General features: G+C 46.3%; 1 protein-coding gene across 2 annotated transcripts in view; it reads left to right on the top strand.

The window, feature by feature from the left end:
* Nucleotides 1-9613, top strand: part of EIF4B (eukaryotic translation initiation factor 4B) — a 28767-nt gene extending 19154 nt beyond the window's left edge. Inside the window, exons 9-15 of one of the 2 annotated variants that reach the window (XM_060112038.1) lie at nt 2802-3030; nt 4396-4493; nt 5316-5529; nt 6061-6116; nt 6718-6823; nt 7097-7169; nt 7531-9613. In XM_060112038.1, the coding sequence (XP_059968021.1) occupies nt 2802-3030; nt 4396-4493; nt 5316-5529; nt 6061-6116; nt 6718-6823; nt 7097-7169; nt 7531-7611 (857 nt within the window). In that variant the 3' untranslated portion in view covers nt 7612-9613. Of the gene's footprint in view, nt 1-2801; nt 3031-4395; nt 4509-5315; nt 5530-6060; nt 6117-6717; nt 6824-7096; nt 7170-7530 lie in introns of both variants that reach the window. The other variant, XM_060112037.1, reaches the window with a different exon arrangement.
* The last annotated feature ends 3618 nt before the right edge of the window (nt 9614-13231 follow it).

The raw sequence follows: 13231 nt of genomic DNA, 5'->3' as shown, positions 1-13231 counted from the left end.
GGCCCGTGTACCTCAAAAATAAAAAAAAATTTAATTGAATAAACAAAGGAAAAAGGAAAAAACATTTGCCAGACATTCTTACAGTATGATCTCACTTAAAATAGGCTGTTTTAGCCCCATTTTTCAAGTGAAGGAATGAGGCTCAAACATGGTCTCATAGCCAGTAATTGGTTGGCACTGTGGGTTAAAAACCAGGTGTTGCTTATTTCAATGCCATTGATACCAAGTAGTTGATACTCATTAATTAATGGTGAGATGTCAGTGTACCTATTCTAAAATTATGCTCCTGATACTGTATCATTTATATAAAACATATATTGTGTTACAACTCTGACCTCTCAAAAAATATTATAAATGGCCACCATTTGTTCTGACTTGAGTGATGTCATTTTATTTATTCATTCATTCATTCATTCATTCATTGGCTGCAACGGGTCTTCATTGCTGTGCGCGGGCTTTCTCTAGTTAAGTCACGCGGGGGTTACTCTTCCTTGCGGTGCGTGGGTGTCTCATTGCAGTGGCTTTTTAAATTTTTTTAATTTATTTTTGGCTGTGTTGGGTCTTTGTTGCTGCACACGGGCTTTCTCCAGTTGCGGCAAGCAGGGGCTATTCGTTGTTGCGGTGCGTGGGCTTCTCATTGTGGTGGCTTCTCTTGTTGCGGAGCACGGGCTTCAGTAGTTGCGGTGCACGGGCTCAGTAGTTGTGGCTCACAGGCTGTAGACCACAGGCTCAGTAGTTGCGGCACACGGGCTTAGTTGCTCCGTGGCGTGTGGGATCTTCCTGGACCAGGGCTCAAACCCGTGTCCCCTGCATTGGCAGGTGGATTCTTAACCACTGTGCCACCAGGGAAGTCCCTAAAATTTATTCTTAAAAGCATTGCTGATACCTGTTACCTCTATTTCCATGCAAGAAACCTGGAAATAATAGCTAACATTTATTGAGCATTTACGCTGCACCAACAGTGAGCTGAGTGCTCATACAGGTATTATTTAAGTATTCTATGTGGTAGATGTACAGTTATTGTCTTCCCTTTACTTGTGAGAAAAGTCGAGGCTCAGATGTAGTCTTCATTCACTACTGACCTTTGCCTCTCATGCCATTTCTTGCCTCCCCCAATGGCTGTACACCTGATTTCCAGCCCCCCTTCCCCGCTGATGCTCAAACCCCCCACTCCTTCTAAGATCTGCCCCCCCACCTTGTCCTCAGGGTCACTGCCACTACCTCCGTTCAGACTTCATTGCTATGCCCACGTTACTAACATTTCCCTGCCTCGCTCCATTTTCACATTGGCCCAAGTAGTCTTTCTGGAACGATATCTAATTAGGTTATTCTCCTCCTTCTAAAACCCTATCTTGTCTCCTCGTGGCCTGAAAGATACCCCTTTGTACCTCTGACACACAAGGGCCTTCACTGCTCTGTCTCTTCAGTGTTGTCTCCATCCCTTCCACAAAAACTGCCCAGCCATCATATTCCAGACGTTAGCATGGTACCTGAAATATAGGTGTTCCGATTATTTGTTGAGTAGGTAAACGAAATTACCAAAGGAAGAAGGAGACGTTGTGTACCATAGTGGGAGGAACAGTGGAGTTGCTTCAATAACATGGATTTCATTCTTTGGTCCACCAGGTGTTAGCTGTGTGACTTCAATGAGTTCCTCTTTCTGACCCCAGTTGTACCCTATTCACATAGGTAATGGCCTCTTCGCAGGGTTATACAGATGAAAAATGTATCTCGGAAGTTATATAAACTACCAACTTAAAACCCTTGTAGAAAATTTAAATCTTGCTAAACAATACTCTGTTTGCAGATACATAGATATGTAGTAAAAGACCAAAGACACGCGTAAGAATGATAGATACCAAATTCAGCATAGTAGTTATGAGAAGACAGCGCAGCACTAAGCATGTTATCGGGAGGTTTCAGTGGTTTTTGTGGTGTCAGGTGGTTGATGTACACAGCCTTTCTTTGTAAACACTGATTTTGAGAAATACAATGTCCTTGAAGCACTCAGGTTCATCTTGAAATATTCTGACAACTTGGATCCAGGAAGAAGTCAGACTCCCTTACAGTTTATATTCTAATGTTCGGTGTTGCATACTTTGCCCTATGAATCACCATCAAATTTATATTATACACAGAGATAAGAATATAAGAACTAGAGCCTTCCGCATCATACTTTTACAAGTTTGTCTTAACCTACTGAAGCAATCCATCTTCCAGACCACTTTTTTTTTTTTTTTTTTTTGCGGAACGCGGGCCTCTCACTGTTGTGGCCTCTCCCGTTGCAGAGCACCGGCTCCGGACGCGCAGGCTCAGCGGCCATGGCTCACGGGCCCAGCCGCTCCGTGGCATGTGGGATCTTGCCAGACTGGGGCACAAACCCGCGTCCCCTGCATCGGCAGGCGGACTCTCAACCACTGCGCCACCAGGGAAGCCCCAGACCACATTTTTTTAACAAGATACTTTTCATCCAATAACTTACCATAGTCAAAAAATTTCCCCCAGGTAATAGTAATCATGATAAATGCTTAATTTATCATTGAAATTTTTACTGTTTTTAGTCTTTCCCTCAGTCTGGTACTGCATCATGGATGTGGTAGTGGAAAGATTAATTGGACTTGGTTCTTTGGGCCACCCATTTTTTAATGATCTCCCTTTTTACCTTTGCTGGATTGGCTAGGCCACTCACTAATCTGAATCCCAAATAGCATTTTGTAAGAGGTATGTCTGGAAGTCTGGCTTTCAGTCATCGGCTTCTGATGATTTTCAAAAACTATTACTTAGAGTTTCATTTAACTTAGGTCCCCCCCAAAGACCCAAACTGAACCTAAAGCCTCGGAGTACTCCTAAGGAAGATGATTCCTCTGCTAGCACATCCCAGTCCAGTCGAGCAGCCTCTATCTTTGGAGGGGCCAAGCCTGTTGACACAGCTGCTAGAGAACGAGAAGTAGAAGAGCGGCTACAGAAGGAACAGGAGAAACTGCAGCGTCAGTTGGATGAGCCAAAACTAGAACGACGGCCTCGGGAGAGGTGAGGTGGTCTTGTATTACGGATTTCACATCCATGAATCCAGTGATTTTTTTTTTTTAATCCTGAGTCTTTATTTTAACATTTATTTATTTTATTTATTTGGCTGTGCCGGGTCTTAGTTGCAGCACACAAACTCTTATTCGTGGCATGTGGGATCGAATTCCCTGACCAGGGATGGAACCTGGGCCCCCTGCATTGGGAGTGCAGAGTCTTAGCCACTGGACCACCAGGGAAGTCCCCAGTCCAGTGATTCTTAATGGGGGCTTACATTCCCCAGGGGGCACTTGGGAAATTCATGTGGGTGTTACTGGTTGTCACTAGCATTAGTGTGTGGGGGGTGGGGCTGCTAGGTGGTCTGCAGCATGTGAGAAAGTTTCTTTACCCAATGAAGAGTTGTTGTTTATCCCTCATGATTTTCAAAAGGCCTCCTGGGCCCTGGTGGTACTTTAATACAAGAGTCTGCAAATTGTGGCCTGTACCTGTTTTTATAAATAAAGTTTATCTGGCCCTTTAAGAAAAACTTTGCGAAACCCTGCTTTATTGTATAGAGTAAAACTCCCACCATTGAGGTGAATGGATTTACCTCTTTTCAAGTTATTGGGATGGAGTAGACAAAATGTTTTCACTGATACTAAGTGTAGGCTGTAAATTATTTTCCAGTTATTTTTATTTGTGTGTATGTTGGTTATATTATCTGTTATTTCAGGATAGTGTAAAGGAGCGTTTATTATTAAAAAGATGGCATGACATCCAATAGGGTAGACACCTCCTATAATACGCTGAAAAGCTAGGCCTGGTTTTGAGCAATTTGTGGAACTATGTTACCACTAAGGGAGGGCAGAGTCGTAGATTGTGTAGGGGAATGTTCTTAACCCTAGCTGACACTTGCTGAGGCACTTGTTTCCCTGCTGTCCAAAAGTAGAGCGTTCCTACGGAACCTCTTATAAGCCGAAATGGTGTAAAGTGAAGAAGCAGTTATTTTAGGACACATCTTGCTAACAGGTAACAGCTTGCTGCAGAACAATCGCTGAATGCTATTTTTGCTTTTCGCCTTTTTTTGTAAAAGCAGAAATCCTCTTTGGATTTCTTTCGGTTAGCAGCAGCATATATGGATCTTTCTGTAAAAGTGAAGTGGCATAAAGGAAACTTTGGAAAAGCAGGGGATACCTGTATTTAGAGCCAAAGAATGTTAATGTCTGCCGCTTTCAAACGATTTGAGCAAGAGACAGGTGCGTGCACCCACACGTAAATAAAGCCAGCATGCTGAAATATTAATAAGCGATAGTTCCTGAGGGGTCGGCATGGGTCCAGGGTGGCCTTCACTGAGCTGGACATGATGTATTTTGTTAACTCTCTTTTATACAGACACCCAAGCTGGCGAAGTGAAGAAACTCAGGAACGGGAACGATCGAGGACAGGAAGTGAGTCATCACAATCGGGGACCTCAGCCACATCTGGCAGAAGTAAGTCAGACCAGGGTGGGTATCTCATTATTGCCCTTTTCCATAACCTATCCATAACCAAATTATGCAGAGATTTTGGAGTATTAGCATGGATTGATCTGACTTTCACATCTGCTTTGAAAAGTCTGAGAAATGTGTACCAGAAGAGACTTCTGTTATGGGTGTGTGTGCACATGTGCATTGAGCCTCTATGTGGAAGGTGATCAGTGGTTCCTCGAGTTTACAATTTCATTGTAGGTCCCCTTCATACACATATAGGTATCCTTCTTCAAGTACCAACGTTCTAACACGGAGAATACAGAAAGATGATAATCCTAAAATAAAGAATTCTCATTCCTAGGAGAGGTCAGATAGCTATCCTTGGAGTGTCATCATTTTTCCTGTTTCTCTTGCATCAGTAAAACATTTTCGCCAGAGGACATTTGGAAACCAGTTTGGGGATAATTTTATCTATTGGGAATCAAATTCAGGTCTGTATTTAAGAATAATGATGGAGGGGCTTCCCTGGTGGCGCAGTGGTTGAGAGTCCGCCTGCCGATGCAGGGGACACGGGTTCATGCCCCGGTCCGGGAAGATCCCACATGCTGCAGGGCGGCTGGGCCCGTGAGCCATGGCTGCTGGGCCTGCGCATCCGGAGCCTGTGCTCCACAACGGGAGAGGCCACAGCAGTGAGAGGCCCGCGTACTGCAAAAAAAAAAAAGAATGATGGAAAGCAGTAAACTCAGATGTGGACCGTTTGCCACTCTGTTGAGGTCTTAATAGATTGTTGTCCAATAAGCCCTTTTTTCCTGATGCTTTGACCTTCCCATTCTGACTTCACAGATTCACGAAGGAGAGAGAGTGAGAAGTCTCTAGAAAATGAAACACCCAATAAAGAGGAAGACTGTCAGTCTCCAACTTCTAAGCCTCCCAAACCTGAACAGCCTCTAAAGGTAATGCCAGCCCCTCCACCAAAGGAGAATGCTTGGGTGAAGCGAAGTTCTAACCCTCCTGCTCGATCTCAGAGCTCAGACACAGAGCAGCAGTCCCCTACAAGGTGAGTCAGCTTGGAAACATAGCAGTTGGTTGGCTATAGACTCTTCAGTGCTGTGCTATCATGGTGGAAGGTGCCCTGTGGGGTACTGGCCTTATGGCGTCTGATAAGTTCTGCCATCTTTGCTGTCATAGTTCAAATTCTGTGGTGTGCTGGTGGTTCAGTTTTCTGGAGTTTTGGTAGCTGGTTAACATCACTTTGGTGACTCAACCTGCACACACTATAAATCGGAACCCGCCAATGCCACATTCTGGCAGTACGGCCTTGGGGGTCACATCACTTCCCTAAGTTTTAGGATTCTCATTTGTAAAGTAGAGGGATAAGATTAACCTAGCATGACTATGATAATTCTAAAGGACATGACATTGGTCAAGTTCACATAATTGCTTTCATTGTTGCTTTCCCATATTTTAATGTTTCACAGCATTAAGTATGTACTTTTGGTTCTCTGTAAAACTTCACTTGAAGTAGAAGTTTCTTACCTGTTCCTTCCCTAAGATAGCTGATGGATGTGATTACATGTTTTCCTTCTAGTGGTGGAGGGAAAGTAGTTCCAGCTCAACCATCTGAGGAAGGACCAGTAAGGAAAGGTAAGGCCAAGAGGGGAATAGGTTATTCGCCCCGATAGAGGCCTAAATAAAAAAGTCCCCATAGAGGAGTCACAAAATACTGAATATCATTGTATTTTGCACCCATTTTTTTGTGTTAAAGGTTCTTTGATTGTCTGCCTTTTCTTGCCAGTAGAGGGCAGGAGTGGCCTTTTTGGAGAAAACAGAGCCCTGCCCTTTCCTGGTAGAACATTTCTTTGAAAGGGAAAAAAAAGAATCGGAAGGAAATTGACCTGCTCAGTCCAGATTAGAAATGTTGCCATCTGCAAGGCCAAGGTCACTACACAGCATCATAGTCCTTATTTCCACTTTGCTTTTTATGATGGCGTAACCCCACGGTGGAATTTTTTAGTGGATCTTGTTTGCGGTGTGTGTGTGTGTGTGTGTGTGTGTGTGTGTGTGTGTGTGTGTGTGTCTGATAATAGAAGGGAAGAAGGGCTTAGGAAGGAAATCTGGATTGGGGGTAGTTTTCATTTCCCTCAGTACATGTGGGCACACTTCTCTTCAGCTTAAGGGAAACCTGGGAGAGGAGGAGTGTTTATTTTACTGACTTCCATTTATTTTTGTGTCTCCACTCAAGCAGATGAAAATAAAGTAGATGGGGTGAGTGCCCCAAAAGGCCAAAGTGGAAATTCCAGCCGTGGTCCAGGAGATGGAGGGAACAAAGACCACTGGAAGGAGTCAGATAGGTACGTGTGTGTTCCCTGCTCATTTGTAACCTTTGATCTGATGCTAGCTACCTGTGTCTTTGTATGAGCAAGTTCTTGGTTCTCCAAGCCTTGCCAGATCTCCCACTGTGAACCCATTAAAGTCAACCAATATAGTCAGTTACAATTCTGAGAATCTAGATTACAAAATGTCCAGATAGCCAGAACTGTTGATTGGAGGTGCGTATTCAGTACCTCAGAACTGCTTGTGAGTGTTGGGAGAGTCCTCTCCTAAAGTTGTTCATGTCTCTGCAGGAAAGATGGCAAAAAGGATCAAGACTCCAGATCTGCACCTGAGCCAAAGAAAGCTGAAGAAAATCCAGCCTCTGTGAGTGTCAAAGACTTGCCCTCAACTTATTGTAGCTTACTTTAGCCATTGAAATCCTGTACATTTGGGGCTGCAAACAGAGTGGCTGGAAATAGGCATTGCTGCTTGTTCTTTTTTTTTTTTTTTTTTTTTTTTGCGGTATGCGGGCCTCTCACTGTTGTGGCCTCCCCCGTTGCGGAGCACAGGCTCCGGACGCGCAGGCCCAGCGGCCATGGCTCACGGGCCCAGCCGCTCCGCGGCACATGGGATCCTCCCAGACCGGGGCACGAACCCGTATCCCCTGCATCGGCAGGCGGACTCTCAACCACTTGCGCCACCAGGGAGGCCCGCTGCTTGTTCTTATCGATCTTGTCTATTACAGAAGTTCAGCTCTGCAAGCAAGTATGCTGCTCTTGCCGTTGATGGTGAAGATGAAAATGAGGGAGAAGATTACACCGAATAGACCTGCATTCTGTGCTTTCTCCTAGTCTCTCACCACCCTGGAACATTCGAGAGCAAATCAAACCTCTATCCAGACAAGACAAAATAAAACTCACCATCTCCTGGATACCTTTCTTAACTTTTTTTTTTTTTTTTAAAGAAACAAAATGAAATTCTTTTGCATGCTGCTGCAGCCTTTAAAATATTGAACTAACTGGAGAATCACCAATGTAGCCAGAGAGAGACGTACAGCTTTTAATGCTGTAAGTTTAAAGTTGTGGTGCATTTGTATGACGCGTGCAGTTGCCTGTGTGATTAGTGCCTAGGGGCCTCCGTTTAGCAAGGTGGCAGTGACAGTGATGCAGTGTCTGGAACCTGGTTGGGCAGCAGGCAGGTATGAGGAAGAGTGTGAGGTTTCTGCCTTTAACTCTTACCCTGTTGGGGCATACATGAATTAGCAAACAGTATCTGAATAAATTCTCCGTTCTTGGCAAGGTAGGTTTAGTCTCTGATGTTGTTTTAGTCTCCAGGAGGCTGCCAGCCCCACCTCTTACTTAACTCTGAGTTACTGGGGCCAGCCTAAGGGGGAGTTCCTTCATTTGTGCCCCCCAGGGGGGTAGGTGGAAGTGAGTCTACAGGCCACTGAAGAATAGGACTGTTTGGTGGCCAAAGTAAATGGGGAAATCGTGATTTGAAAAGAAGCTTGGGGATTTGATGAATTATTTTGCACCAGTAACAGGGAAAATGGTATGACCTCCAGTAAACACATAATCATTTACCTCCTGGAGCAGGAAGCACTTAGGGGTTGTGGGAATTCCCAGGTCTTTTATGTGTCCTGGTTTCACCCTTTCTTAAACACTATCCCTTCTGAAAGTTCAAATATATCCACATTCTGTTGAAATCTTGAAGCTTTAAAAATTTAGACTCTTGCATTGTCTTACGTTCATGCTACTCTTTCCTGTTACCTTCCCACAGGCAGCTTCTGCTTAAGTCACATACTTGACCTCCTAAGCATTCTCTAGAGCCCCTGGGAGCTGTCCGGTGAGGAAGCATCACTGCTTTTTCTCAAGCAGATCTTGGCTCCTTCGTGTTTTGATGCTCCTTCCCTCCAGCCATTCGTGCTCCTGCTGCTTTGACCCCTTCTACACCTCAGAAAACTTTAGAATTACCAGTCTTAGGTGGTGAGCGAGGGTGGTAAAATTGGGAGCCTTTCTTACAACCTTGATTGGGGTTTGAGGGGCTTTTTAAAAAACAAGTTTCCTTCTCTCCAAGTGAAATCCCACACCAATGTTTGGATTTATAATGTGGCTTAGACCAATGTGTGGTTTTTTTGGTTCTGTTTTTTTAGCATCCCCTTGAGAGAATAAATGATAATGGAGAAGAACATTTCACAAGGTCCTGGCTTCTCTTGCAACACAGTAGCTTTACTTGCCTGCTTTTATGTGCACCTTGGTACTGTCAGCTCAACAGATGGTGTCCTTACAGGCAATATTGGTACCTGCAGAGAAAAGACATCTTGGTCTCCTCTCGCATCAGTCCTAGGTTAGACCCTTTACAGCCATGCAGGGGTGTTGGTTTATGAGTGCTGCAGCAGTGAGCATAATGAATCATTTACCCAGTGGACATAAAAGACATACCAAGTGAAGTAACTTTAAATAATTGGCTTGGAGTGGGTAGTAGCTAGGAAGTGGCTTTTAGAGATACCCAAGGTTGAGAGGGTATTTTTTTTTAACCATTTGCTATAGATGATGAAAAAGTAGGGTTTGCCCTCTTCATGTCTGCTTCCAAATAGATGTGTCCAAAAAAGCTGTTTTTTTCCCCCATTCCTCTACCCTGCCACCCTGTTAAAACAAACAGGGATTTATGACCCGCTCCTCAATACGTGTAAAATTTGTACAAAAATATCTTCTATGAAAATGATTTGTAATCTGTAGACTTAATACCTGGGAGATGTCTTGAGATGTAAAATCCCATCCTTTAGGTTGTGGGGTTTTTTGTTTTCTCCAAATAAATCTGATCTTTAAAGTTCACTTTAATGCTTAAGTGTTTTGGTGTGCATGCCGCATTCTGCATTTTTTGTTCGAACACACACACACACACACACACACACCCTTTCTAAAGTTTCCTCTCAGTACTGGACACCATTTTATGCAGGTGGTGGGTGGGACTACAAGAGGAATCTGTTGATTTGAGGCCCCAAAACTGGGAATTTGCATCAGCTCCCCTCCATTTTTACCTGGTGTTTACCTTTAATACTTGAGAGTATCTGTTATATTTCCTGTACTGTTTATTTTAGTCATAAGATGAAGCGGGAACTCTAGAGATAAACCCTCATGTCCTTGAGGTGGTGTCTCCATAAACCTCCACCCTTCAGTCTGGAAAGGTGATGTGTCTGCTGTCCTAGGCTATACCACACAGGCAGAGTGGAGTTACGGTTGACGGGGTGGTCTAGGTTACAACTGAGGCCACGTTTAATGCACAGGCAGTGGGAATTTTCCAAACAGCTAGGGACAGACTTCATTGTTGCGAGGCAGGAAAGAGGTTAGAACAGTGGCAGAGAATCCTTAAGGTCACAAGGGGGTGGGAGCACAGAAAGCCACGGAAACCTCAGTTGACAATTTTGGGGACTTGGAGCCAAGAGGAAGTGTGGGGCGGGAGGTGTAAGGAGATGAAAGCACAGTGACACAGGTGGCTTTCCTGGGCCAACTGCAGCAGCAGCCGCTCTTGTAGTTTATTGCTGGTGCGTTGACTTCTGAAGTTGACCGATAAGTGGCTTGGTGTGCTGTGATCCCTGTGGGTAGGGAGAAAAAGCTCCGGCCCAGGCTGCCTGTACCTATAGCCTACAAGGCAGCGCTTGCATACTACAGCTCCACCGCAGGCAGCAGCCTCAGTCACATCCTCCAAAGCCTTCATTTCAAGCCACTCCCCTCACTGTAATACTGAGGTCTGGGTAAATGATGATGGAAAGAAGGATGAAGCTAGGAAAGGCTGACTGGAAAGAGGTTCGTGTTGGTTGCGCACAGAAAAGGCAGGGAGGTAAACTCCCTGTACCGTGGCCCAACAGGGTACTGTTAAGTTCAAGGGAAAGGTAGGCACCGGTATGGCCCCCATCCTCAGTCATAAGAATGCGTGGACTCTTTCAGAAGCCCAACCGTGGAAATGGGTCCCAGGATGGGTCAGCCCTGTCAACCTACGTAAATCTTGAGCGACCAGAGGCTGCAGGTTTGGCATCAACTTCAGTCTGGTCGGGTCCCTCGTGTATTCCAATCCACATGGCCTAGTTTCTTCTAAACAGAGTCAAACACTAGGCTCTGGATCCCAAGGCAGGGTCCCAGTTAGTGCTGAGGGCGTCACCTCGAGCGCTAAGTGAGCTCACAGCATCTGGTTTCTCAGGAAGTGGGAGAGCTACACATCTGCTCCTGGGAAGCATTATTTCTCAAATAAAACCTTGTTTCTCAGCAACCATTGTAACCCCCAGGGCCACAAATGTGGAGGGAAGACTTGCCTTCCCTCACCCCCCAGCCTCAGCAAAATGAAAGAGTTTGGAAGAGGCGAGCTGTGCAGCTCCCCGCCCAGCTGCAGCAACCGCCCAGCTGGACAATATAGCCTCTGTCCTCAGCTAGGAGATCTGCCTCTGGAGACAGCTCTTCCCCTTCCCCCACTCTTCCTGGTTCCCCGAGCCCAAACCCTCCCCTGACGTTCCCCTGACCTCTTCCAGCTAGACCAGCCTACTCCCTCAATGCTCTCCTCCTATAGTCCCCCACCCCCAGGATCTGAGCACACTCAGTCACAGGCATGGGATCACCCCAGACCAGGGAGGAGGGGGTTCAGCCTTCCGTGCCAGGATGGGCTGTCCCCTGCGTAGTTAAGGTAAGAAAACCTGCATGAAGGGTCAGAGGGTGTTCCTCAACTTGTTTCACCTTCACTAACACGATCCTGGTTTTCTCCTCCCTTTCCCCTTCCTTTCTAAAGTTCCCTCTGCTCTGAGCTGGTAGTCAGGATGCCTGGCTGGCCCTATGTGCCACGTGCCACCCATTATAATTTCACCCCCTCCAAGCCACCTTTTATATTTTCTCACTCTCAACCTTCCTCATCAGCTTCCCCCCTGCAGCCCCCTTCCCCCATCCTCACATTGAGAGCAGGAATCAAGTCTGCCCTGGAAGTTCAGCTACCCATCTTACGACCCTCCCCCAATTCCTTGGAACCTCAGAAGTTCCTCTTAGCGAGAATTCCCTGACGGTCCAGTGGTTAGGACTTGGGGCTTTCACTGCTGAGGGGCTGGGTTTGATCCCTGGTCAGGGAACTAAGATCCCACAAGCCGGGCGGTGTGGCCAAAAAAAAAAAAAAAAAAAAAATCCTCTTAGGGGCAGCGTGACGCTCTAGCCCTCCCATCGTCCTGGGATCCAGTCAAGTACGTTTTCTCTGGGTCCCAGTCTTTCCTTCGGTACCTCTAAGACCTACCCTTTGGCGTGCATCCCAGGGCCCAGCCAAAGACCCTAATGAACTCTGGAAAGAGCAAGATTTTAAAAGAGGTAGACTTAGGCTCCATAGAAGTGAGTGAATTTTCATATCTTGGCTTTCTCGATTACATAATCAAATCTTACCAAAATACACAGAATGACCTTCAGCCCTGCCCCTTCGCCAGTAGCCTCTGATCCCTGTGGTTCTCCTCTCTGCTCTGGTCTTCTCCAGACTCTGGCCTCTCACCTTCTCCCAGTGCCTCCCTACCTCCTCCCTCCCCCGCTCCATTCCAATCCCCCGGCCCTTCCTCCAGATCCCAGTGACTCCTGCCGCTCTAATCTCTGCCTATTGGACACCAACTCAGTCAAGAGCAGTAAGATCAAGGCTCCCCGGTCCCAGCCACACCTACCCCTCCCAAATGCCAGTCTCTGAGGGACCTGCATTGTCACCAACCGCAGCTTCCCAGCCTCTTCCCTGCCGCCAGATTAGAATCAGGTGCCCCACTCCCTCGTAATCAGAACCAGACTTCTCAGCCTTTGCCAAAGGTTAGATGAGCACAGAAAAGACCCAGCTGAGAGAGGAGACAGGGAGGGATAGAAGGCCTTAGTGCTGGCGATACTGGCTGCCTTGAGCAGGCACTGGGCATTGAGGCCTGGGCACCGGCTCCTCAGAATCCGCCTGCCCCCCTCCCCGGCCAGTTTTCATCATGGAAAACCCAGTGGGGAGGGTGAGGAAGGGAGAAAGGTTCAGGAAGTGCTCACTGCTAAAGAACATTGGGGAACCTGGGAATGGGAATAGATTGACTGAGCTTCTAGAAAGACATCCTTTCCCTCTACCTTCCCCTCGAGGGTGGCACAACTCGAACCAGCCCCACAGCCCATTAACTCAACTCCAGGAAGTTCCTATCCAGTACCAGATCCAGACACTGCAAAAGAAGTGAATGAGATTAGACCACAGAATAAATTTCCATGTCCACTGGAAAGCCTGGAACTTGAGTTAAATGAGAGGAAGACTTTAATATAAATTATCCTAGGGAACAGGAATGACAGTCCAGGTCCAAAGCAGGGCGATGTTTGGGCTGACTGGAGCAGCTTAGGCGTGGGGTTAGGAGGTTGAACTTGACCTGAAGGTCCTCAGCTGTGAGTCCTTTGGGGCAGACTAGGTGGCACTCGAGAAGTCTC

Source organism: Mesoplodon densirostris, chromosome 11, assembly GCF_025265405.1.
Source record: "Mesoplodon densirostris isolate mMesDen1 chromosome 11, mMesDen1 primary haplotype, whole genome shotgun sequence".
Classification (NCBI taxonomy): domain Eukaryota; kingdom Metazoa; phylum Chordata; class Mammalia; order Artiodactyla; family Ziphiidae; genus Mesoplodon; species Mesoplodon densirostris.
Note: the sequence above shows the minus strand (reverse complement) of the source record. Positions and strands in the feature narration are given on the sequence as shown.